The following is a 27,232-nucleotide window of genomic DNA, read 5'->3' as shown; positions in this document are numbered from 1 at the left end:
AATAGTGGACGCTCTGATACCACGTTTTCTGTCACGCCCCGAGACCCAACACACATCCCGAGGACGTGGAATGAATCTCGAGGCAGACACCTATCCCAATTCTACCGAAATTTCGGCAGAGTTTCCTTTGTTTGATCGACGTTCGTAAACCCTAAAAACCTGTCATAACCTGTCATAAACCCTGGACATCTTATAATTCATTCCTCCAACCATACATACATCCAACAACCATATACACTACACTTAACTCTAACTACTACAGGGATATGACGATATAACTACAAAACAAGGAGAACCGTTGCCAAATACGATTATTACATCAAAATGACCTAGCTCTCTATATATACAACAAAAGAAACTAGTCTCTTTCTATACAACCAAAGGAAAAGAGCTAGGCTCATTATATACAGCAAAAGAATAACCTAGGTCATCTCTATACAGTCCAAATATAACCTTGACTCTGCCTCTCGTCAAGCATAAGGGAATCCTCCCAAATCACCATACCCGTCATCACTAGGGTTAGGGAAACCCTCCTCCTCCATGAACCGCTCTGCCTCGAAATGTTAAGTAGGATGAGCAAACAACTATGCCCAAGAGAAACGACATAGCCAATAAATAGTTTACTTATAGAAAACATTTAAAACATGCGGGGGTTTCTATAATAGTATTCAAATATTGTGACTAGGTATATATACATCACTAACTAGCGTAAATCCTCTTGACATGCTTCATTGATATATAAAATAGAGTTTTCACAATCATCATACAACTATTGTGGTCACGCATCCTATTAGAATGGGAGGGGTACGACCGGGTATCTCCCGATCAGTAAGCAATCTCGGTCAAGACTTCCGGTGTGAACCATGCACCGTTGTTTTCCTCGATTTTACCGGGCAGGAGCCGAAATGCCGTTGTTGTTCATTACACACAAAATCCCCAAAGCTTTTTTAGGGCTCGGGCCCCTGTGACCACTAACCCCCATACGGGCTGTCACCTAACTTACGGTGGTCAACCGTTCGACGACCGGGCAGACCGGGATCGACACACATCCAGGAGTGGACTAAACTCTCACTCTTCGCGTCTAAACCTCATCGAGGTAACATGTAACCCCACTCATAAGCTAATCACCATACAGCGTGACACTACAAGCATGGTTATCTAGAAAAGTAGAAAAGGAATTCCCGGACTACATCCAGTGATGCATCCCTTGAAAGGTGGCCCACCACCTCGAAAGGTGTACACCACAGTTGGAATCCTAGAGCTTAATCGCTGCGTCTCAGGAAATGCAACAGTTCAGCCTTCTTTATAGGAATTCACAGTTCCTTTTCTAAATCCCCTCGTGATAAACATAGTAATATCTATATATATATATATACTCGTATTACCGATTGTTTTCAAATACTCTAGTTACATATCTAGTTTTTCTTTTAAAACTGTTGATTATATAGGTGTGAGTTCCTGGATTTCCCGAAATCGAGTAGAACAACCTATGACTCCCAAAACGGGCGGTCATAGTAAATAACAACCGATGATTCCTAAACGGCGAATCATCAGAATAACACAACCATTCAGGGAAAAATCAAGAACCTCGCGACCTAATTCCAAACAACCGGGAAATCCTTTCCCCAAGATTACAAAATCCATCTCTGTCTCCATCGAGACAAAGACGCGAACCTTTCCCCAAAACCAGTTTTTCACTTTTAACAAAGAAAACAATCCCAACTACCCCCCGATTTCACAAACTCATTTCTTTTCACACAAAAGCTATCCATATACTTAATTCATATCGAGGAAACTACAATGCAAAAACATGAATATCATATATACATGCATGGTTGATCATAAACTATTTCTTAACATTTTAAACAACTTAAATCATGCATGAAAATAAGCGGACTATATATTGGTATGTAGGTTCCTACCTTAGCAAGCTCCCGTTCTCCTCAAGCCCACTTAATGTAATCAAGCTCGCTTAACCAATCCCTCAGATTTACTCCTACACATCATATATATATATCGTCGACCATTAGAAATTATCGAACTAACGAGAATTCTTATATAGCGTAAGTCGAGAAGAATCTCGACACTACTGAATTTGGTTTCGGTATTTATTTTATCTAACTACCGGATCAGAGCTACAGCCATTTTTGCATCGTTACTCGACGGTCTCTACGGGCTATTTCGGCCCATGGCCGGCCCTCATATCGACGCCAATCCTATCACATCTCAATTTAAATTCCCAATTTCGACTACAACCAATTCTACACCTCTCAATTAACATTAATTCTATTAATAAAATCGGTGGGTGTTCCTTATCCCTCGGTCATTACTCAATCAACTCTTATACAGTTATAAATCGACATAAATCTCTTGAAATTGTAATGAATAATCAAATTCTTACCGAGTCCGCAAGCAACAATCGCTCCTAGCTCGCAGCTCCACCAAAATTGCAGCTCTCCTTCTCCAAACCGAGCTACTGCCGCGGTACATCACCCCCAACCCAATTAATTCCATCAATACATCACCAGTTAACGCTATCGAGTTTAAATTATTTGATGGAGGCGAAATCACTCACCTTTCACTTCAATTTCGCTTGGTATGCTCGAAATTCCCTAGCTTTCTCCAACAAGCTCCACTTCCGAATTCTACAACTACCCCATTCAAATGTCTTGAAGAACATATCCAATCCATTGAAACGAGTTTAAACTAATTGTTTGAAACCAAATTACTCACCTTTCGTAGAAAACACGACGCAATTCAAATAAATTTTCGAATCCACCACTGTTTCACTCCACTCCAGCTCGTCCACTGCTGCTGCCGACCTTCAACACCCACAATACACTCAGTTACAATCGAGGTATCGAATTCCATCAACATTTAAATCAAATTATCACCTAGAGACGAAATCGCACTCACCTTTCTCTGCGATCCGGCGAACTTCCAGTAATTTTTGTATCTCCACCTTCGAATTCACGGTTTCTAAGGTTTGGGGTTTCAATTTCTTGTTTGAATCGATTGGATTTGGCGATTTAGAGTTTCTCTCTCTTAGGGTTTTTAGTAGTGCGAATTGGGGAAGAAGAGAATGGGTTTCGCGATTTCGGTTTTACTGTTGGTTTCGTCCTTTTTTTTTTTCAATTTCGCGATTTTCGTTTTTCTCTAGTTGGGCCGATATATTTGGCCCAAGCCCAATATATCCTACTTAGATTAAACGTCCTACTTAGACTCCTAACCACTAACGAATTTGACGTCGCGCCGTAATTATTTTTCCGGCTCATCCCGCTAAATTTAATCTTCTATATTCTATCTCACCGCATGCTATAATGATGACCCAATCATGCGTGTAACCTTTAGTTAACGTCGTCCTAGACGCAGAAAACCGCTAACCGCCATTTTTGGTCAAATTTTCGCCTATGGTCGCCTACCTAACGTGACTTATGAGTCGGAGTTAAGTTTCATCCAGTTACGTACGTTTGAAACATAAACCCGACGACCAATTTACATAAATGACCCTAGATTTGATATGAAATTTACACAAATACCCTTAATAATAATTCAGGACTTCTGGTTGTTGCCTTGTTGGTCCGGGCTAGCAACTTCGAAGTTTAATGGGCCTATAAAGGGATGAGGCGTGAGCTATGTATTCCTCATCCGCCCCACACCGTTTTTACAACCCACAACCTTTGAATGCATATCATCCAGCTCCTGTGTCTACCACTAGTCCTCAGATGTTTGCTGTGTGTGGACCTGATGAAGAGGCTACTTACATTTCCATTCCTGAGGTGCATGATGCTCGTTTCTATGAGTTAGAGCCGTAGATTGATCAGTATACCATGGTGAGTTTAGTTGTTTTATTTATCTTCTTCATTATATATATAATATGTACTCACACTGTATTTTCTTGGATTTTCAGGCTGAGGTTCGGGAAAGATATGAGAACAAGGTTCGTATGTTTGATGGGATGAGGACTGCCGTGTATCATTATAGCCAAGAAAGAGATGATGCATATTCTTAAACATATCAGCAATCCCAACATGCATATGACGAGACTCGAAAAGCGTATGAGGATATTCAGCAGGTGTACATGCAACAACATCAGGGATATGATGAACTTAAGGCTGAGGTAGTTAATCTTCGTGCAAACATAGAAGGTCTTGGTTCTCAGGTTAGGAACTTAGAGGACCAGCTTCGGAACATCCAAATAGAGAGAGTAGAGGCATCGAGTGGTAAGGGGCGTAAGAAGAGAGCTAAATAAATTTTATGTAATATGATAGGTTTTAGATCATTTTGGATATTGGATCATAATCATATATTTTGGATCATTTTTATCGTTTTGGATACATAATCATAATTATAGGTTTTGGATCATTTTTATCATTTTGGATACATAATCATAATCATTTTTATCATTTTTACATACAATTGCACAATTCTTAATTTCTTCATTTGCACAGTTCCTAATTTTTAGAAAAAACGCACGCGGTGTTGGCAAAACCGCGCCAATAGAAGCCCAAGCTGAGGTGGTGTTGGCAAAACCGCGCCATAGAAGCCCACTTAACAGCCCAAGCCCATGCGGTGTTAGAAAAATTATGTGGTTTTTCCAAAACCGCGAGAGAGATTTGATACAGCACCAAAGCTGGAACCACATTTTGGCCGATTTGGTGTTTGGTTTGGTGTTTTCATCAACATGTGACTCTCCTGAAGATGAAAAAATACTAAATTATTTAAAATTTAATGTTTGATGCTAGTAAAGTATCTCACCTAAAGATGTTGTTAGGCATAGTCGCCCCATATTTAACAAATTTGCAGCCCCAAAGTTAACTTCCATGTTGACGTCACAACACGTGGTTACTACATGCTCATACTACTCAAACAATATAGTCAAGTACTCAATATTACTGAAAAAAAGAAAAAAGTCCAGCAATCAAGTGGTCTACTTCTTTTCTCTACTAAAATCAAAATTGAGGTTTCATGTTTTACCAAATTCTAGAGTACGCAGGGTGAGGCAACATAAATATTGTGAAGACATGGAATGTTGGACTTACGTCAGGAACTTTATTTTGAGGTTCAGTATGAACTATGAACCAAGGAACAAAATATCGTCGGTGATATATATCCTTTTTTTACACCGATATCGATATATCTGATATATATCCACTGAATATTGAATTTTTTTCAGATATATATCAGAATTTCCGATATAACGATATATATCGACCGATATAAATTATTAATTTTGATCGATATTATTGATTTTGACCAATATATTATCGATATTTCTAATATAATAGGTAATATTTTCGATATAATCAATGATATTTTTGATATATCGATATACAAAACAAAATTTTGACTGGTCAAAAAAAAACTGGATATATCCGATATATTTGGATACAACGATATATTCACCAAATTTGATATTTTGATCCTTGCTATGAACCATGAACGTATGACTTATCAATCCTTTGTTTTTGTGCCGGTGATGTCAATCACCATCAAGTAAAAAGACGAAAAAAGAAAAAGAAATTCTTCCAAATTATATAATTTCATTTATATTCTTTCAAAAATTGTGTCTCACTTTGTTTTGGATCATATCTGGTTGCAATAATTCATTACTTTTTTGGACAACCACAATGTAGCATGAGTGTGGAGCCAATTCTAACATTGGCGCCAACTCCGTGGCCAAAATTTCGATTGTACATAGGAATCTGTATGCAAAGGCCCAAAATGTCCATATATCCAATCTACTCCTGGTTTTCCGATTTATGTCACGAATTATATTAAGTTCAATGGAAAAAGAAAGGTAAATCTGTAGATATATAAAATGGCCGGAAACATTGACTTCCGTTAATTAATATTCCAATATACTGAGATATTTTTCTTCCATGTTGGCATACTTAATTTAGAGAATCTCAAATAGGGTGTAGATTTACATCTCCACAGGTGCCATTAGAAATTTTGGATCTTACTCGGTTACACCACTATTACGTCCACAAACAATTGACTGAAGTTGCCTTCAATTCTATATTTATATCATCTATATTGATCAATATCCCAACTTTATGTTATGATTAGCCACCAAAGAAGAAAAGAATAAAAAAATTTAGATACACTTGTGTTGGAATCTTCATGTGTATTTCAAATACTTGTGTGTTGTTTAGTCCCACATTGATGAACCACCACTAGCAAGTGAGGTATTTGAGGTGAACCTCTAACATAAGGGCCTGCCCTTAGGGTACAAAGGCTTTTGTGTTAGGAGGGAGGACTCACCCAAAGCGCCACACACGCGCGCGCCCGCCCGCCCCGAACCGAGCCGAGTCGCGCTTGGGCTGGGCTTTCTAGTGGGTAGTGGATTTTTCATGTGCTGATTAATGATTTGAAAAGTGAGGGTATTAATTTACCCGAATCCTTTGTTGCTGGATGTTTGATTGAGAAACTCCCCGAGTCTTGGAAACACTATAAAAATAGTATGAAGCATAAGCGTAAGCAGATGACTCTTGAGGATGTGATCATTCACATTCACATAGAGGAAAAGAACAAGACTTCGGGATGAGGGTGTTGTCTAAGGAATTTCATTCTAAAGCCAATATCGTTGAAGGTAATCCCAAGCCAAATCTAACAAAACCTCTAAGAAGGTAAGTCCAACAAAAATAAGAATTTCAAGGTCAAAGGCACTTCTTTTAAAAGGAGTGGTAATCGCAATGGAAATTGTTATGTTTGTGGTAAACCCGACATAGGGCTTTTCAAAGGCGCATACACAAGAAAGACACCGATGATCCTCCCAATGCTAATCTAGTGAGGGAGATGATATTGTTCTTGGCCGCGGTCACAAGTGTTCATAGCCACCGGGAAGAGGAACGGGTACTAGATTCCGGTGCCACCGCCACGCCGTGGTGATGTTGAAGCCTTCTCGGACTACATACTAGTGAAAGATGAAAAGGTCTATATGGGTGACTCTAGGTCTATTCTGTTGAGGGAACAGGGCAAGGTTCTTCCGGTTAACCCGTGGAAAACCCTTTCACTTAGTAATGTTCTTCATGTTCACGAGATTCGGAGAATCTGATTGTGTCCCTATTGGGAAAAGTTTGGCCAAGGTGACTTTTGAGAGTGACAAGTTTGTTCCGACAAAGAATGAGGGTTTTGTTGGTAAAGGTTATTGTAATAACAGATGGCCTTTTCATGTTGAATGTACTTGACAACATTATTATTAATAAGAATGAATGCTTCGCCGCTTACTTGCTTGACTCTTTTAATATATGGCATGGTAGACTAGGACATGTGAATGTTCAAGATATGAAAAGGATGAAAGCATGTGGTTTGTTGTCTAATATTTTGATTTTTCTAATGATAAATGTGAGATATGTCTTTGAGACTAAAGCCACGAAAAAAAACAATAGAACTGTGTCTAGAGATAAAACCTGGATTACTAACTCTTATTCATACGGATTTGGGTGAATTCGTAAGTACCATGTCTAGAGGGGAGAAGTTTTATTATATTACATTCATAGATGACTTCTCTAGGTACACCATGGTATATTTACTTAGACACAAGCATGAGGCGGTGAGATGTTTCTCAAGTACAAAGTCAAGTTGAAAACCCCTTTAACCGTAAGATTAAGAGACTTTGGCCCGATAGGGGTGGAGAATATGAGTCTAACCCCTTCCGGGGACTTTTGTGACAAGAGTGGCATTATTCATGAGACTACTCCACCATACTCTCCCGAGTCTAATGGAGTAGCCGAAAGGAAAAAACGTAACACTTAAAAGAGATGATGAATGCTATGCTTGTAAGTTCTCGAGCTTCCCGAACTTGTGGGGAAGCAATCCTATCCGCTTGCCATATCTGAGAATAGGATACCCAACAAGAAAACAGGAATAAGACACCATATGAGTTATGGAAAGGTCATGTACCTAACCCGACATATTTAAAAATGTGGGGGTGTCTTTGCTAAGGTTCTTGTGAACTAACCTAAAAAGAGAAAATTGGGACCTAGAATCGTTGATTGTATGTTCATTGGTTATGCTCATAATAGTCTTTGCATATAGATTTTTAGTAGTAAAATCTGATAATAACCTTGTCGATGCTAACACTATTATAGAGAGTAAAAAATCTTGATTTCTTTGAGAATTTGTTTCCTTTGAAAATGGCATTGAGAGGTTGGTAGCTCCTAGTGAACAACAATCAACGAGATCCCCGAAATTTCTGAACAAGAAATTCGGAAGAGTAAAAAGAGACAGTGAAATCCACCAATTTTGGTGATGACTTTACACATTTCTTCTTGATGATGATCCCGTGGACGATATAATGAGGCAATCAGTTTCGAGATGCTCCTTTTCGGAAGGATGCTATACACTCGTAACTAGATTCGATTATAGCTAATCACACATGGGAGATAGTTGATCTACCTCCTGGGGCGAAACCTATACGTTACAAGTGGATCTTCAAAAAGAAATTGAAACTAGATGGTTCCATTGAGAAATACAAGGCTAGACTTGTAGTCAAGGGGTTCTCCCAGAAGAAAGGCATTGACTATTTTGATACTTATGCTCTCGTGAACTCAGGATTTCTTCTATAAGAGTTCTAATGGCTCTAGCTGCTATTCATAATTTATTTATTCATCAAATGGATGTAAAAACTGCATTTTTGAATGGTGATCTTGATGAAGAAATATATATGATGCAGCCTGAGGGTACGATAGTACCGGGGAATGAGCATAAAGTATGCAAGTTAGTTAAGTCTTTATATGGGTTGAAACAAGCGCCAAAACAATGGCATGAAAAGTTTGACAGTGTCATGATGTCTAATGGATATCACATAAATGATGCTGATAAATGTATTTACTTCAAATCTTTTGATGTGAATTCATACGTGATTATCTGTCTATATGTGGATGACATGTTAATCATGAGTACTAGCCTTGATGTTGTGAGAAACACCAAGATGTTTTTATCCTCCCAATTTGAAATGAAGGATTTGGGAGAAGCTGATGTGATTCTTGGAATCAAAATCATCAGAAACTGTGATGGCTATACGCTTTCACAAGAGCATTATGTTGAGAAGTTTTTGAAGAAGTTTAACTTTTATGATAGTAAGCCATGCGGTCGCACACCTTATGAGGCAAATAGTGAACTTCGGAAAAATGCTCAACATGGTGTACTTCGATCTAGATATGCCCAAATTATTGGTAGTCTCATGTACTTGATGAATTGCACTAGACCGACATTGCTTATGCAGTTAGCGGGCTAAGCAGATACACTCATTGTCCTAGTCGGGAACATTGGAGTCGTTAGAGAGATTAGCCAAGTACTTTGAGAGGAACAATGAATTACGGCATAAGGTTTAGACAAACTCCACCGTGATAGAGGGTTATTGTGATGCAACCGGATATCGATTCTCATTATATCAAGTCCACTAGTGGTTATATTTTCACCCTAAAGGTGGAGGTGCGATCGCTTGGAAATCTTCTAAGCAGACCTTGATAGCTCGTTCAACCATGGAGTCCGAGCTTATTTTTTAGATAAAGCAAAGTCGAGGCCGAAGTGGCTTAGAAACCTCTTGGCAGATCTTCCTATTGGTACAAAACCGCTTCCCTCCGTATCTATGCATTGTGGACTGTCGTGCCACAATAGCAAAGGCAAAGAGCAAAAACAAGTATAATGGGAAAAGAGGCATATTAAATGCGAGACTACATGCTATATAAAGCATTCTTTGGAATCTGGAGTATTGGCTCTAGATTATGTGAGGTCGAGTTAAATTTGGCCGATCCGACGACAAAGCCACTTAACGGGAGAGACAAGTGGTTGATACGTCGAGGGGGATGGGACTTTTGCCTTAGATAGAGGGCTTACACCGACGGAACCCCACCTATGTGATTGGAGATCCCATGAAGTAGGTTCAAAGGGAAAAACAAGTCACCTCTCATTTCCTGGTATGCTATTGTCTTTCTTTGAGACGTCCCACCCTATGACTAGATAGCATTATTGTATACTTTGTATAACTTGAATAGCAATGAGAAAAAGGATGAGTTATTTTACTCTTAATGGAATCCATAGCCCATTATTTTTATGAGATAGTGTATTTTAACTGCTATGTACACTTGATGGATATCCACCTACGTGAATGTAGAACTGGGTCGGTTCTTATGAGTATTCAGGCAAATACTCTAGAGCATTCACATAACACAGGAAGCGCAAGGGCCAAAAAGCGCAACACCGCAGAACAGGCATATAATGAAGGAGCAATGTGGGTGCATGTCCTCTATTTTACTACAAGGGAATGTTGGTTCAAAGATTTTTAATCCACCACTTTTCGCGTATTATAAGACATGTTACCCTATGACCGGTTCAAGCCCGAAAAGCACCAAATATCTTATGCATTGTTTTTCGATTCTCTCCGGCATTTCGTTAACCCATTTCTTTTGTAATATCCTATTCCAAAATAGTGGGGACTATAAGTATTTTGAAATAGTGGGGATTGTGGAATCTTCATGTGTATTTCAAATACTTGTGTGTTGTTTAGTCCCACATTGATGAACCACCACTAGCAAGTGAGGTATTTGAGGTGAACCTCTAACATAACAGGCGTGCCCTTAGGGTACAAAAGCTTTTTGTGTTAGGAGGGAGGACTCACCCAAAGCCACGCACACGCGCCTCACCGCCTCGAACCGAGCGAAGTCCGCGTCGGCTTCTGACTTGGACTTGGACTTGGCTTGGCTTTCTAGTGGGTAGTGGATTATCAATTGCCTAAACTTGTTTTTTGCTTTTGCAGCAAGTCTCGGCTAAGCTAGAGTTCTACTTCGATTTGGTTTTGTGAAACCGAATTAGAGAGGTGTCCTTCTCCATCTATGATTCGATCATACCTCTATATAAACACTGCTGTGTTCATTAGAGAGATGAATCACTGAAGCAGAGAGAGAGAGAGGACGCAGAGATAGAACTTCGTGTCTTTACTGGGCCGCCCTCTACATCGGCGAGAGGAGAAGTCGCGGCATGCCGCTTCCACTATAGAACCACCGAATCCAATTCAAGAGAAAACCGTAAATCGCGGAATACTCTATCGACTTACATCCCACTTTTCGTAAAACAGAGATTCACACCTATTCTCTTCTTCTTCTTCCGGCCGCCCGAGAGAGTTATATTGTTGTTCAGAGGGTAGTGCGTTCTAGTGCAAAGTCGGGCGCTTTTAACCATTGAATCCTGAGGAGGAAGACGCTTGTCGTGCGCCTTTTCGCACCATTGGAAGGGGAAAATCTTTTCCTTAAGGACAAAATTTAATCCGCGGATTTATTACGCATTGCTATTCGTCCTTGTCTTCTATTGTTTTCTTTTATCTGCATACAACAACTTGTATAACAACTAACAATCCTAATTATCATGTAGAGGAATACCCTCTTTTGTTTTTTTTTGTTAAGTGAGTTTAAGATTATATTAAAAAAAAGGGGGGAAAAGAATACAAGGTAGTTTGGTAATTTCACATTTTCTTTTATTTTATTTTTTTGTCATTTTATAGAGGTAAAACTGTAGTTTTATAATTTTTTAAATTAATTTCTAATTATAATGGGCCTTATGCGTGGAAAAGTCAAACAAATAGGAATAAGATAGTTTTTTTCACATATGTTATAAGAGTATAATTGTAATTTTTTTTTTTTTTTAATATCTAAACTTTGCCATTTGTCTTCATTGCTAGATCTCCGTTGAATATGTGCACAACACATGCCTTTTGCTAGTCTATATAGAGGGATTACATCATTGTAATAGATCTAGTTCATAATCCGAAAATATTCAAGATGAGATGACTCCCATTTATAGATCTATGGGGTCTACCTACACATTTAAAAAGCTGGTGAGAATCCATCGTGATAGCTTTGTTGGTTGCCAAATCAGCAGAGAAGTTAGTTTCTCTCCAGGTCCTTGTAAAGAGACAATCTTGAATCTTCTCTTTGATTTTTCGCTACTTTTGAATGAGCCGCCATAAATTTCCAGTTCCAAAAGTTCCAAAAGCTTTTATCGTAGAGGAATACTCTCATAGAGCAATGATTTAGTATGCTTCTCAAGGGCTGGTAGTCGTTGGTTTTTGTCATAATTATACATCAAATGAATCATTCTCGCTATATTGAGTGAGGCTTTCTTGAACGACGGTGAGAAACTGCTTGGCCTAAGATATTCTTCATTCAACTTTTTCCTCGTATTCACTATCATATTCAGGACATGTTCTCGTGCGCTTTCAGTTGTTGCACTTCTATGCTCCTTCATATACAACTCTGTGTATGATCCATCATGTCCTTGCTGGTTTTCATCCTGTCAACTTGTCGAAATTGAAGAAAGGTTAAAATGCTGATATGGTAACATTAATCTTTACCAAAATTCAAAGGTCGTTGTACGCGGCTGCGATCAAAACGATGCCTTTAAATGAGGTCCCAAACAAGTCAGATGAAATTTAATTTAATCTAACCATGTGATTCATGTGTAATGCTTTAGCTGCTTGGAGACAAATGCAGGCCGGGGTCCAGCTAGTGGGCTTGAAAAAGCACTAGGTTCACAGATATTTATTTCGTGGGAGACCATTGTATTTCAAATAGATAAGCAATCAGTACACGATTATTTGCCAGGGATCTAACACTGCATTTCAAACCAGGGATTTTATTATTTGCCAAAGATCAGGGTACATGAAGTCCATAAGATTTATTTTAACATAAGAGCTACTTTCCTATATACATTGTTCTCGTACTGTCTAATCACCCATCGATTAGAATGTCAAATTGAAGCATAGTCTGTGAACTGATTTTCGTCGTATATATAATTCAGAAGGTCTCGTACCTGGGCACTTCCCAAGTCATCCCAAAGGCGAAGAATTGTTGCAGGGTAAGAGACTAAGCCTGGAAGGTTATCCACGAGATCTACAGTTTCCTTGTTTAGACCTTGGCCTAAAAGAAAGAATGTATGAACAAGCAACACATGAACTCCACTGCTGATCACGCCATTTTTCAGATACGCTTCCGATGATGGCAAGTGCCCAGAGGCAAACCATTTTGCTTCCACAAGAAATGCATTGCACAAACGGGTCCACTGAATTCATCACATTAGTTAATTAGCGGAGATATTTTTCAACAAGAATATCATGTTAAAGGGTAAGTAGATATAATTACCGCTTTTCTGAAGGAGTAGAAAGGATTCCATTTATGTTTTTTGAGGATCTTATAACTAATCTCTTCAGTGATGTCAAATAGAGCCTTCAAAAATATCTTCATGGAATTTGGTAGTTGCTTGTTGGTGTCAACTTCCCATCTGTTTGAGATATACATGTAGAATATTAATTAGGAATACATAATGGATCGGATATGATCTGATGGATGATCCTTTTTTCTTATATTTAGTAATATGGAAAAGTATGTCCAACTTACTTGTTGACTGCGTCTGTGAATAGCAGAAGTTCATCGAGTGTCCCATATACATCGAAAATATCGTCCATTAAGTAGATGAAGGAGATAAATTTTGTAAGATCGATTCTTTGCTCTGAAAGCGTAGGATGGGCAAGCGTAGCCATTGACCACATGTACCATTTAACTGGTTGGTCTCTTGCAAAATCTAAGACTCGAGTTAGACCCAGTTCTCTCCACCACCTAATAAGGGGAATAATGATATCAGATTAGCAGAGTTGCATGGTTGGTTGTGTTTGGCTAGGCTGAAACTAGAAGCTGATTTTCCTAAATCGTAAATTATGTTTATTAAACAAGTGGACAATCTACAATTACTGAGCTCAAAGATACCTAGATTGCAGCCTAAAAATGATTAGTAGCTAGCAGTAGCCGAATGAAACAACACTTCTAATCGCATAATTCAGCTCAGGAGAAAGCTTCCTTAGAAAGATATCAAGTTATAAGCTCAATTCAAGTTCAATATATAGATTACTCACAAACGAACTTCTGAAAGTTCTCTTATATGTTGGGACTGTACGATGTTGAAATCCATTTTCGCACATTCTTGTAGTAGGCCACGCGTTCCGTGCTCAGTTTCATAACTTTTGATGCAGTTTTTTATATTGAACCTTCCTAAGGTCAAGTGATATGGATGCTCTATGGTATCCTTGATGAGACTAGCTTGACTTTGATGTAATTGTGGCAAGGCATTATGAAGGTTCTTCCTAGTAAATGCATTAGCTTGATCTAGTATGTTCTCTCCTTCCACTAGATGTTGTGAGGCTTGGTATAAACCTATCATTCCTGTCAGGTCATTTATCAGTTGCTGTCTAAATTTCCCATCTTTGTCCAAAAATATGTTGAACATATCTGTTGCAAAAAGACAATGAAGTTAATTAATTAGTGAATCCCAATATTATCCTTCAGCAAATTCAAAGTTATTATTACGAACAGAACTCACTAGTGCTTGCGTGGTACCCATTCTGTCTTAATAACCGAAAGCTAAGAGAAACATTAACCAAATTGATGTCACTATCAAAACTGAGAAGAACACCATCATCTCCAAGACTTAAAGACTGCTTGCTTAAGAAATCCTGGATCTCATTCTGGAAGTGGTAGTCAATTCCAAATTGTTGAAGTGTATCAATTATGATCATGCACTCTAATGTGTTTTTGCTGCTTCCAAGTAGCTGCCCAACTTGTTTCAATTTTTCCTGATGTCTAATCTTCATAAAGTAAAACAAGATGAGCTGTAAGGATCAAATATATGATGATGGCCAATGAAGAACAGAATGACATGCATTAAGAAATATGAGATAACACAAAAAACAGTGATCGAATTGCAATTACACTAACATATACTAATGCTCTATTTAGTAACGTAGTAAGTTTTTACCATATAATCTTGAGAAGGTCTTGCAACTAAGCTGGAGTCCTGGGAGGGGCTTCGGGTTAAGGTAAGAGATGACTTGGAACAATAAGTAGTCACACCTTGTTGGCTCTTAATTAACACATTTGGAAAGGGGCGAAAGGAAAATAAGCTACTAGAGAAAGCCATGGATAACAAATACTATGGAATAGTTTGATTTGATGTGATGAGAACTTGAGAAGAACAACCTATTTAAAGTGAGAAGAACAACCTATTTAAAGTGTGGCCTACATATAGTCGTGGAGTTATGGATTGCCGCCCAACCAAACAACTTGTTATGTCAGTCTTCTTTACAGCTGATCAGTTGCTTTCACTTCTATCCAGTTCACTACTTCAATAAAATGGATGGGTCTCCACGACTCCACCATGGATTTGGGCCTTATACTTACGCGGACCGAACAAAGTAGGTTGGGCTGGGCCTACTTAACTTGCAGCCCACTTCTACGTTACTCTGCAAAAGCAAGGTACGCTGAACCACCATATCAGATTCTTTCTCTTTCCTTCAATCAACATATGTTCACTTTGTAGAATAGACTGAGTATTTTTTTTTAAGCTGAAATAATACAATATATTTTTTAATTACAAGTTATATAAACGTTTTCTATATACTGGGTATGCTTCATAGAGGAATGTTATGAATTATCTTGAATTGTTACTATGATGTACTGTTTTAATGTTGAAAAATGAGGGGAACATTGATTTGAGTTGGGGACACTATCACGAGTTGCTACTTAAAGAACATAGATGAGGCAGTAATCTATAGTGCGATGGTAGGAATGAAGATGATTAGTGATCTACACTTTTATTTATGTATTATATGGTGATCAGATTGAATTGGGTAAATTTATATAATACTGAGTTCAATAAAATTAAAATGAATCCGGTGATTGTTGTGGAATTGGGATATTTAGTTGATTTACAATTGCTATGTTAATCCGGTGATTGTTGATAAGGATTTATATGATACCGGCACCCCGCTGTCTTAAACACGCTATTTCATATAGAGGCTCGATGTTATAATCTTATAATTATCTATTATTTTATATCACTTTTTATCAATGACTCAAAGGATGTTCTCAACCAGGACAAGTCTGAAATGGGGGGTCTGGAGGTGGAAAAGCATGTCAAATACATTTTAGCACTTGAAAAGGTCCTAAGCTAATATCATAACATTAAGTTATGTTTAAAGCTGCAATATTTTCTGGTTTATGACTGACCTTACTTTAAATGGTGTGGTATATTTGTGTTCCAAAGAAAGATGATATTGAGTCTGTGCTTATGGAGCATTTAAAGATGAGCGGTGCATATTGGGGCTTGGCTACTCTGGATCTTCTGGGTAAGCTTGGAACGGTAGATCGAGATGAAGTTGTTTCTTGGGTCTTGCAGTGCCAGCATGAATCAGGTTGGTCAGCTAACAAATGGCCATAGTTTTTTTTTTTTTTTTTTTTTGAGTAGATTGCCAAGTCTGCGCACCAGTCAATCATTTGGAGACAATAAAAGAAAGTATATTGAAAACAAGAGTCAATATGATTGAATTAGTAGCCCGTAGAACAAGTTTCTGATAGATCTGGACTAAGAAATTAGGAACAGGTTCTTCTGAACAAAGGGAGTGTAACTTTGATATTAAAACAGCAGACTGAGATGCTCATGAAAGTCTGCCATCCATTAGTTACTTCTATTTTTTCGTGCAGGTGGTTTTGCCGGTAACGTTGGGCATGATCCTCACCTTTTTTATACTCTTAGTGCTGTTCAAATATTAGCTCTTCTTGGCAAACTAGATGTGCTCGACTACGAAAATGTATCAGATTGTATCCTTAAGCTCATAATTTTTTAGGAGATCAAATTATTTGCTTTTATTATTAAGGTCATGGTTATTTTGACTGTACTTTAGCAACTTTAGCAGAAGTTTGCTTGTTTCAACCAAATTTCGCTGCCATGTCCAAAGTAAAATAAATGATTGAATTTGACACAGTTGTATCTTTGGAGTGATATAACTACCAGGCAACTATATTCTAAACCTTCAAGGTTTATCAGCATCTTTTGCTCCCAGCGGAGCCTGTATGCTGGACCATGTTTTCATGTAGATGAATGCTTGACGTATCCTAGGTATAATGTCTATTTGAATTCACAAGCAGTAATATGTGTTCTGAGTTATCGGAGAGGTTGTTTTTCCTTTCATATGTAGGTGGCGTTTGGAATCATCTGAATCTAAACTTTTGAATGTTGAAATTTTCAAAAAGTGTTGTATTGACAACATATACACCAGAGTGAGAGGTTGTGAGCTAACCACAAGGAAGATGGAGATAGTTCTACAAACCAAGCAAGTTAAGAAAAGAGCGGGTGCGTCCTTCTGCTCAGGTCTCTATGAGGGGAGACACCGTACTCTACTTCCATGACTAAGTTGATTTTCTCTTTCATGGTTGATGGATGGAGTGACTAACCAATAAGAAAAATTTTCTTTATGTTTTGGTGGGACCATGTAATGGTGGTCTCTTAAGTTTGAAAGATTGTAGGCCAAGTAGATAAGAATAAAGGAATATAAAAAGAGAGACACAAGTTGGTCTCATATAACAAATATCCTTCAATTGATGGGAAAATATGCATAATTCCATGTGCTTCTTGTTTCACTTGATCTCATAAGCAGATGTTCTTGGGGTTGCAGAAGGAAGATGGATCCTTTGCAGGGGACATGTGGGGTGAAATTGATTCAAGGTGTTTACCTTGCTTGATTCTGTCAATTTTGTGAGTTATTCATTGGTCAAAAAATTTAGTATTTTTTCTAACTGAAAATCTGTGTATACAGATTTTCTTATATTGCAATATGTTGTCTCTCAATATTACATCGGTTGGATAAAATTAATGTTGGAAAGGCTGTGGATTACATCTTGAGCTGTAAAAATTTGGATGGTGGATTTGGATGCACACCTGGTGCAGAGTCTCATTCTGGGCAAAGTATGTTGCAAACCTTGAAGTTTATATGTTTAATGACTTTTCCATTGGATTTTCGAGTCGTAAATGTTATTTTCTCTTTTGCATTTTACTAAATCCCTTATGGTTATCAACCCTTCTAATTAATTTCTTAGCACTAGTCATTTACTCATATATCGCTACACATCTTGTAAGTAACGTACCCTCATACCCTGTTAGTGATTGAATGCTAACTGTTTGTATCTTAGTTTAAGTATTACAAATTCTTCTTCTTTATCTTGACAATTACGGTGCTGCTTGCTCTACAGAAAAATATTTCAAGAGAACAAAGTTTAAATATGATGTAATCTACAGGTCCCAGCTGATAAGTTGGTAAAATTTGTGGGACAAGAACCAAAGACATTGGTAAATGAATAGAAAATGTTAATTCCTGTCTTTTGTTTTTGGAGGGAACTGTGCTCTAAGTATTTCTAAGGATTATTTTGAAGTTAGAGTTGAACAGAAATGGATGATCTAAACTGCTGGACACTATCAGTATAACAGAGATTAATGATGATGATCTTTGATCTTTCTTACCTGTCCAGCCATATATTTTGAGTTTTAGTTGGATAACGTAATGAGATTTGTCTTTTCGCTTAGTACCATTTTAATTGGTTGTACTCTCTAGTCTTCTTTATTATGTATAAAAGCTGGTATAAAAGCTTAGTACCATTTCAATATCATGTTACTGCATATGGTATAAAAGCTGAACAACTAAATGAAGATTTGTCTTTTTGTTTAGTACTATGCCAGTTGGTTGTCCAGCTTATTCTTTATTGTAAATGATTGTCATGTTATTGCCTATGCCATATGAAGCCTGAGAACTCACTTCTCAGACTAGAGAAACCATTGGAACCGAAAGATACTGGGTGCAACTAAAAAAAATCAGTCTTTAATCTCCTTGGCCACTATCTTATCTCTTTTCTTTTTCCATTTAAACAAGAACTATTGAAAATAGATTGCCTCAGCATGGTACTCCTGCCTCAGTTTTGCTCTTAATATTATGCACAACTTGGCAAGGATAACTTGGTCACCCTTGGCTCATGCTATTGGTGTCTATTTTAATTGGAATGCAAAAGTACTTTTCTCAAAGCAAGCATGTTTTTTTTTCTTTTCAAGTTTAGTTTTTTCATGCTTGCCTGTGTTTATTACTTTGAAATTAGATAACACTTCTGTCTGGCCTTTGCATTGGCAGTTTTCTGTTGTGTAGCTGCCCTTGCTTTAACAGGTTCGCTACATCATGTGGACAAGGATCTTCTTGGTTGGTGGTTATGCGAGAGGCAAGACAAATTTGGTGGTTTAAATGGACGTCCAATGAAAGATCCTGATGTGAGTAACTTGAAACTCGGCTTTATAAATCTGGTTATCATTGTCTTCAGTTAATGATCCATCTTTTTTCTTTCTAGGTCTGCTACTCTTGGTGGGTGCTCTCTAGCCTTACCATAATTGATAGAGTGCATTGGATAGACAAGAACGAACTTGCAAGATTTATCATTGACTGTCAGGTGCCTATTAATTAATGTTTTAGCTCCTGGAAGTTTTGAATTCTAGAGTAAATGACGTTCATGGTGTTGGATGGTCACTGTACACACTAATTATTGTGGGTCCTCTCTTCTTCTTCTTGCTTGTAAATACAGGACAAGGAGAATGGAGGAATTTCCGATAGACCCAATTTTGCTGTTGATGTCTTTCATACGTATTTCGGTGTTGGAGGTATATATATATAGCTCGTTTATCTGATTTACACATAGCACACATCCCAAAGGGAGAAAACCATCTTTCATATGAATTGGCGTAGTTTTTCCTGGATAAATCAGATGGTATAATTTACTATAGAGCTATGAGATTATATTGTCCAATGAAGTTCATTTTGGCCTTCAAGGTCTCCCCCATTCATGTGAGAGCTGGGGGAGAGGGTCATCAGATTGAGATGAGCTTCCTTGTCATTGATGTGCTCTGACACCATTACATTCATGTATTACACTTTTGTTCCCTTCGCTTTTATCTTTGATTGTTGGTGCAGGACTCTCACTACTTGAATATCCTGGATTGAAGACCATAGATCCGGCTTATGCTTTACCCGTTGATGTTGTAAACAATATTTTCTTTGGGAAAGGCAGTTAATGTAGCCAACTTTCTCTTTACAACGTTGAATCATTTCAGTACATACATATATTTACAATTGCAGTGTTAGCAATCCTTGTTTAGTTGTTTTTGGTGGTGGGGGCATTCTAAGTGTTCTGAAAGATGAATTAGTGGCTCCTCGTCAGTAAGCAATAGAAAACTGATTGGAAGTTTACAATTTGGCCTACATTTCAAACTTTATGTTGTTAGTGAGTTCTCATGTTCGGCATGACTGCTTATAATTATACCTGCTTACAATTAGTGGCCAGACAGGCAGTCCACTTCTGAAACGTTTGTTTGCTTACCCATAAAAATAAAAAATTTCTAACTGTTTCAACATGCTATGTGACCATATTCTCAAAGGACTACTATTTCTTGCTTCACTTGGTGAAGCAACTACAAGAGCGTTCATCTACGATCCAACGCTATAAATTCTGGCCTGAAAAACTAGGTGCTTTGTGGACTGAGAGAAATGTTGGTAGGTTGACATCAACCACCTCTACCTGAGTGCTACTTGAAACCAGAACCTAATCCCTGTCTATTGACTATTAATAGTAACCAAAACCATTTGACAAAGTAGTCTAGTTTTTATTACGTCTGGAAGCTACCTTTCTGCTACTAAAATTTTGGGATAGCTAAACCTTCTACCAACTTTAAGCCTGACCAAAATCAACTAAATTTTGAGTAATTGATTCTAAGATTCATCGACTTCCCTTAACGATAAGGACGCTAATATAAGGAGCTCGTCAGGCACGAATCTAGTCAGGTAATGAGCTCATGGCCCAAAAGAGACGACGATCAGATAAAAGATTTATATGAAGCACACCATGCCACCATGGCATAAAAAATACGCGACAACTGGTAGTTTGATAGCATGCAATTTCCTGGTATACTGAAAGCATGATAGTATTCCTTTTCGCTTACAAATATTAAACTTTAATTTTCTTATAGACTTGACGTCTAAGCAGTAAGCGCAGCCAACCAAATGAAGAAGACCCTTACAAGCCGGAGAAATTAAGCTGATGGACTAAACTACAGATTTGATGATGTGGGCAGTAAGACGTAACAACATCTTAGCTTTCTACTTATCCAAAGTTTTCCACATTACACATAGTCCACCGCCTCTGCCGTGTGCACAAATTAAAGTAAGATTAGATAATACCCCAAACGAGAAAAGAGGAAGAGTGCTCATTCCTTCTTCCCAGCCTATTCTTTTTCACCATTGCTATTAAGACGCACCTACTATAAAACAAATACAACTTTCTGGAGTTTTCATTCAATTTCAGTATTCACATTATGGGGATTATTCTAATCCTCTCCTGTATAATTGGACTAGTTGTAAACGCGGAGGTAATCAGTAGAGGAGGTTTTCCAAATGGTTTTACATTTGGAACTGCTTCATCAGCTTACCAGGTACATTTTTACTGTTTTAGTACTCTTACTCTGACTCTCTGAGTATTCGTTTTAAGTGCCTGAACATAAGTTTTTGAATGCTGGTGGTAGTTTGAAGGAGCTGTAAATGAAGGAAACAAAGGAGATAGTATCTGGGATACTTTCACTCGGCGCCCTGGTATGAACTTTAAGAGCTGCAGAAACATAAAGTTGTCAATATTAGACGAAGACTCCACGTATTGATCTCACTTTCATCATTCTGACAGGTCGAATCATGGACTTCAGTAATGCAGATACAACAGTCGACCAGTACCATAGATTTAAGGTAACCATTAAAGAAGCTAGTTACGAGCTCAGAAAGCTTGATATTCTAGTGAGAACTTACATTTCTGTTAATTGAACATATAGTACTAAGATACATATATCCCAAACAATAGCTCAATAGTCAAAAGGAAAACATTGTCAACGAGCTCATTTACAAATAAGCTATACTGAAAACGGATCGAATATGTTTGATTATTACAACATGTTATGTAACATGTAAAGGAATACATTCTTTTGAAAACATTACATTATAAAGTATTTGAAATATATTTCCTGTTTGTCACATAAAGTCAAAATACTCACTAATAACATAAGAAAAATTTCTAATTAACAGACTGATGTAGATTTGATGAAGGACTTGGGAGTGGACGCTTACAGATTCTCTATATCATGGTCTAGGATCTTCCCAAGTAGGATGCATCTATACCCCGCTATTTGACATTTATTTTGTACATGTTGCCTCTTTCTAAGTCTTGAACTTGACAGATGGAACTGGAGAACCAAATCAAGAAGGACTTCAGTACTACAACAGCCTTATAGATACTCTGCTTACAAAAGGTCTTTCACTAACTGACTTTTCCATGGAAGTCAAGGAAACTGAGAACTCATTTGAGGTGTCTTCCTTTATCAGGAATCAAACCATATGCAACTCTCTACCACTGGGATCTTCCACAGGCACTTGAAGATAGATACAATGGATGGTTAAGCAAACAGAGTATGTAAGTATACACTGAAAATAAAAATTACATAAGCGTTATTTGGAAAATAATGATGGAAAAACTTTTACAGAGAAGACTTTGAGCGTTACGCTTACACCTGCTTTAAAACATTTGGAGATAGAGTAAAATACTGGATCACTTTCAATGAACCTCATGGTTTCTCACTCCAAGGTTACGACACGGGCCTTCAAGCTCCAGGAAGGTGCTCCATTATTGCCCACATGTTCTGCAGGAAAGGAAAATCCTCCACTGAACCGTACATTGTTGCTCATAACATACTTTTAGCTCATGGCGCTGCATTTCAAACTTACCAGATCCATTTCAAGGTAATTGTCCTCCAACTTTGTGAGAATAATTCCAATGCTAAGTTTCTTGAATGCAGTAAGAACCAAGAATAAGTCCCTCTATATGGATCTTCCAGGACAGACAAGGAGGCCTAATTGGAATAGCTCTTGATGCTAAATGGTACGAGTCCTTCTCTCACAAGGACGAGGACACTGATGCTGCACAGAGAGCGCTGGACTTCTCCCTTGGATGGTAACATCTAAGATTGTTACATTTTCTCGAATTATGTATTGTGAGTACTAACGAACAACAACACGGCGAAGAGTATGACAGAAAAACTACTGCAAGCAGGTTTCTTGATCCCCTTTTCTTCGGCAAATATCCACTTTCAATGCAAACCCTCATTGGTCAAAGACTACCAGAGATAACACCAGAGATGTCCCAACGATTGGTGGGGTCAGTAGACTTCATTGGCTTGAATCACTATACAACTTTATATGCCAGGAATGATAGGATTAGAATTAGGAAACTGGTACTGCAGGATGCTTCATCTGATTCTGCTGTTATTACAACCTGTAAGATGCATGGCCTTCTCCTTCCTCCCCCACTTTGTTAGTTTGATAAAGCTCCATTGTGATACTGATTTCTATGTCTTCCATTATAGCTTCTCGCGGTGGTGTTGTGATTGGCAAAAAGGTATGCTCTGTTATCTTCTTAGAGGGATACTATTTTTAAGGTGTACTTTTACATATTGAAATGAAAACCCTCTGATGATTCTTCAGGCCGCTTCCAATTGGCTGCACATTGTCCCTTGGGGCATTAGGAAGTTGGCAAGATATGTAAAGGACATATACGGGAACCCACCAGTTATTATCACTGAAAACGGTAAGTCTAAAAAATTAATGACATATCCTCAGAGTGCGAGATATGACATCTTAGGTCCCACTATTGCAGGTATGGATGATCCAAACAGACCTTTTATGTCCCTAAACACAGCTCTACAGGATGATAAAAGGATAAGATATCACAGAGATTATCTTTCCAACTTGTCGGCTGCTATAAGGTACTAGTATATCCCGTTTGTCAGATTTTTTGTGTTTTCCAGATACATCTGTATTGAGAGCTTGAGTTTCCAACTCTTACGTGACAAAAACCTAAATTAATGTAGGATAGACGGTTGTGACGTGCGCGGCTATTTTATATGGTCTTTACTCGACAATTGGGAATGGAACTCGGGATACACTGTACGATTTGGTCTCTACTATGTGGATTACAGAAACAACCTTACAAGGATCCCAAAGGCTTCTGTTCAATGGTTTAAAGATGTTCTAAGATAGACTAGGGATAATTGGTCCAGCAACATTCTCTAACATCTTGTTTGTTTTCTTGTCATTAGAGATTGTAATATATTATGTACTGAAATTGGAAGAGATACAATATAGACCATGAAAAGAGCAACCATAAACCTCCTTTGTGTTGTCGAATACTTACATACTATGAACAGACAAGAGCATCGTCAGCTTTTCTGTGTCATATGACTCATATCAACACGGATACGTATCCGTGCATCTGATCTGAACCTTTCTGAAAAAATGGTGTGTCGATGTTACTTAAGACTTAACTATGATATATAGTTAGAACCCCTTATATGAAATGTCAAAGAGAAGTCTTTAGAGTTTCTAAGGTGAAGGCAATGCTTGTTAATGACATCCTAGCAGCAGTTTATGATCTTTGAGTTGAGGCTCCTCAAGTCAATATTCAGTTAATTATACTCAATAACTGGTACTAAAGAACTCATAAAGCTATCAGAGACACTTTCAGGTAGATACGTTGGATAAGTAAGATAGAGTCATGAAGTTCTTGAATTCTTATTCAAGACATAAAGCTTTCTCTCAATAACAAAATAACAAAAGCTTCTAAGCAAGTTGATAAGATGCAAGTAAGCAACACTGTAAGTGGCATAAGTTTATCCAGTTCTTCCCACATTCAGTATTAAACGTAATGAAATTGTAGTTATCAACGAAGTAAATCAATTTGCAAAAGCAAACAGGGAAAACAAAGAAACCTGACATGGAAAATCTTGCAGAAAGGACAAAGATTGCTGATCCTTGAATCCTATCAGATCACTAACCAAAATAAGCATTAAACTGACAATAAGGAAAACTTTGCAAGATGAAAACATAAAAGGAAGAATTGCATCACTCTTTTTCTTGAGGCATTTTCAAGTTCGAACGAAAATATGTTTTTGACAATGCAGTCTCCACAAGCCCCTTCGCTTTTCCAACCTTCGACTCTTTCACCAACCCATCAACCACAACCTGCACTATGTAAGCGGAAATATGGCAATTAGAGGATTTAGAGCTAATACTCTCTTCACAAAGCTTAAGAGCAAGATCGAAATCCCCTTTCTCACAAACACATGGAATAAGTGCCTCAAAAGTGTACCAATCCGGGACAAGATCACTCTTCAACATATGATCATATACGCTTTTAGCTTCGTCAAGATTCCCATTACGGCAATACCATTTTATCAAAATATTATATGTATAACAATTAGGTTTCTCTATGCTATTCCCAAGCTGTTCAACTATTTCAACTGCCTCCGATACCTTCCCCGCATTAACAAAAGCCAGCAACTTCGCATTATAACAATATATATCTGGAACAATCCCACTCTCTTCCATCCTAGCCCAAATCTTCTCCGCATCCTCAAACTTACCATTGTTGTAAAACCCACTAAGCAGTGTATTAAAAGTAATCAAACCTGGCTTCACCCCATTCTTCTCCATCTCATCAAGCATCAAAACCACAGAATCAAAAGACCCCAATTCAACAAAAGCTTGAATAACAATAGTATAAGAATGAATATCCGGTTCTATGGATAACTTCAAAGACACTTCTCTAAACAACTTTTCAGTCTCATCAAACTTCTTAGACACAACACTAGCATTTAAAAGCGCATTAAAAGACTTAACAGTACGCGTACAATTCAACTCAGGCAATTCATCAAACAGTTTTAAAGCATGATCAAACATACCTGCTTTCCCATATAAAGAGATAAGTTTCGCAGCAAAACTTTCTTGAGTAATATTATCAAACTTCTTCTGATGTTCTAAAACTTGTTCTACTAACGAATGCTGTTTTGCTAATGCAAGACGGTTAATAATTTGTTCACGTAGTATATGTCGAGAACGAAACCGACGTCTTTCGGAAAACTTTTTGAAGTTTTCGACAAGGGTGGTAAGGTTTTTTTCTTTGGAAATTATGTTAATAAGGTCTTTTAGAGATGGGTTTGGAGGGGTTGATGGTTTTGTAGTCTTTTCTTGTTTTGGGAGTGGTTTTGTTAGAATTTGAGGTGGAGGGGTTGATTGTTTTATAGTCTTTTCTTCTTTTGGGAGTGGTTTTGTTAGAATTTGAGGTGGTGGTGTTTTTTTTATTAGGGTGTTGTTGGCAAAGAGACGGCAGAGACGAGAAATGGAAGAAGACATTGTTGTTTTCAGGTTTGGTCTCAAAACCAGTTGGAAGTTTGATTGTTTGAAAAGGGTTTAAGAGGGGTTTTTGGAGCTCAACCTGGAAAATGATGATTTTGGCAAAATTTCGTTCAAAATATCGAGACTACATTTGTTGTGGCATTCGGTTTCATAACTTATACGGTTATATCTAATCTAACTTCTTTAAAGAAAACGGTGGGAGGAACAGTGAAATTCATCACGCCATTAATTTTTTTTTCTAATTTTGCCCCTTTCCAAACACGAATATTACAGCTTATACCATTTGTTTGTTTTATTTTTTTATTTTGCTTTTTGCATGGGTAAAATAGTAGTTTCACGTCTATAATCTAACTTCTTTAAAGAAAACGGTGGGAGGAACAGTGAAATTCATCACGCCATTAATTTTTTTTTTCTAATTTTGCCCCTTTCCAAACACGAATATTACAGCTTATACCATTTGTTTGTTTTATTTTTTTATTTTGTTTTTTGCATGGGTAAAATAGTAGTTTCACGTCTATAAATTAATTAAAAATAAAATAAAATCAGAGATTGTTAAAAAAGCGAGAGTTTCAACAAAGTAAATTCATCGCTTATTATTTTTTTTTTCCGATTTTGCCCCTTGCCAAACCCAAATATTCTGAGGTCATGCCATTTTTTTTTGTTTACGTGGCAGACACGCATAAATAAACTAGTCTAACTTCTTTTTAAGAAAACGAGGGCTTCAATAGTAAATTCATCCGCCATTAATTTTTTTTTTCCAATTTTACCCCTTGCCAAACACAAATATTACACTCATGCTATTTTTGTTTTATTTTTTTATTTTGTCTTTTTTTGAGGGGGATAAAATGGTAGTTTCATGTCCATAAATTAATGAAAAATAAAATAAAATAGGAGATTGTTAACGTGGCGGAGACACGTACAAAGATGCTAGTATATATAGTAGGCATAATCCGTGCCTTCGACACGGTTGTATTTATGTTTTTTTAGAAAAAAAAAAGTTAATCTCTATTAGTAAAGTACACTATAATTAACCTGACCTTTTAAATTAGACCAACCTTTTATCTACCACTAAATACCCTTGATTATATA

General features: G+C 37.5%; 4 protein-coding genes and 1 long non-coding RNA gene across 12 annotated transcripts; 2 read left to right on the top strand and 3 right to left on the bottom strand.

The window, feature by feature from the left end:
• Positions 1-11,729: 11,729 nt before the first annotated feature.
• TPS14 (terpene synthase 14) lies at positions 11,730-15,255 on the bottom strand. Of its 2 annotated transcripts, none has more exons than XM_086584071.1 (7): positions 14,809-15,253; positions 14,374-14,638; positions 13,910-14,282; positions 13,398-13,616; positions 13,143-13,281; positions 12,814-13,062; positions 11,730-12,294 (listed from the first exon to the last, which is right to left on the bottom strand). In XM_086584071.1, the coding sequence occupies exons 1-7, from the start codon at positions 14,968-14,970 to the stop codon at positions 12,001-12,003; spliced, it is 1,701 nt and encodes a 566-aa protein (XP_086440197.1). In that variant the 5' UTR covers positions 14,971-15,253; the 3' UTR covers positions 11,730-12,000. The 2 variants fall into 2 exon arrangements, with proteins under 2 accessions (XP_086440197.1, XP_086440198.1); XM_086584072.1 differs by having other exon boundaries at positions 12,167-12,301; positions 14,809-15,255.
• Positions 15,256-15,334: 79 nt separating this feature from the next.
• On the top strand, positions 15,335-20,110 carry LOC147477410 (geranylgeranyl transferase type-2 subunit beta 1-like). The gene is made up of 10 exons (XM_086584070.1): positions 15,335-15,611; positions 15,926-15,991; positions 16,096-16,243; positions 16,533-16,650; positions 17,488-17,553; positions 17,645-17,793; positions 19,004-19,137; positions 19,215-19,313; positions 19,446-19,521; positions 19,832-20,110. The coding sequence occupies exons 1-10, from the start codon at positions 15,609-15,611 to the stop codon at positions 19,930-19,932; spliced, it is 960 nt and encodes a 319-aa protein (XP_086440196.1). The 5' UTR covers positions 15,335-15,608; the 3' UTR covers positions 19,933-20,110.
• Positions 20,111-20,250: 140 nt separating this feature from the next.
• Positions 20,251-24,122, top strand: BGLU41 (beta glucosidase 41). Of its 7 annotated transcripts, XM_086584063.1 has the most exons (14): positions 20,251-20,793; positions 20,884-20,994; positions 21,269-21,345; positions 21,436-21,502; positions 21,591-21,649; positions 21,983-22,058; positions 22,135-22,206; positions 22,280-22,367; positions 22,438-22,693; positions 22,789-22,904; positions 23,004-23,227; positions 23,317-23,348; positions 23,435-23,715; positions 23,821-24,122. In XM_086584063.1, the coding sequence occupies exons 2-14, from the start codon at positions 20,976-20,978 to the stop codon at positions 23,987-23,989; spliced, it is 1,536 nt and encodes a 511-aa protein (XP_086440189.1). In that variant the 5' UTR covers positions 20,251-20,793; positions 20,884-20,975; the 3' UTR covers positions 23,990-24,122. The 7 variants fall into 7 exon arrangements, with proteins under 7 accessions (XP_086440189.1, XP_086440192.1, XP_086440190.1 ...); XM_086584066.1 differs by having other exon boundaries at positions 20,251-20,987; XM_086584064.1 differs by lacking the exons at positions 20,251-20,793; positions 20,884-20,994 and having other exon boundaries at positions 21,001-21,345; positions 23,435-23,537; positions 23,607-23,715.
• LOC147477409 (uncharacterized) lies at positions 22,348-22,819 on the bottom strand. The gene is made up of 3 exons (XR_015208739.1): positions 22,679-22,819; positions 22,465-22,593; positions 22,348-22,378 (listed from the first exon to the last, which is right to left on the bottom strand). It is a non-coding gene; the product is annotated as an uncharacterized LOC147477409 (long non-coding RNA).
• On the bottom strand, positions 23,330-26,264 carry LOC147477407 (uncharacterized). The gene is made up of 4 exons (XM_086584069.1): positions 25,690-26,264; positions 24,855-24,975; positions 24,718-24,767; positions 23,330-23,449 (listed from the first exon to the last, which is right to left on the bottom strand). The coding sequence occupies exons 1-4, from the start codon at positions 26,138-26,140 to the stop codon at positions 23,397-23,399; spliced, it is 675 nt and encodes a 224-aa protein (XP_086440195.1). The 5' UTR covers positions 26,141-26,264; the 3' UTR covers positions 23,330-23,396.
• Positions 26,265-27,232: the final 968 nt, after the last annotated feature.

The sequence above is a fragment of the Coptis chinensis genome, chromosome 9 (genome assembly GCF_015680905.1).
Source record: "Coptis chinensis isolate HL-2020 chromosome 9, ASM1568090v1, whole genome shotgun sequence".
Classification (NCBI taxonomy): domain Eukaryota; kingdom Viridiplantae; phylum Streptophyta; class Magnoliopsida; order Ranunculales; family Ranunculaceae; genus Coptis; species Coptis chinensis.
Note: the sequence above shows the minus strand (reverse complement) of the source record. Positions and strands in the feature narration are given on the sequence as shown.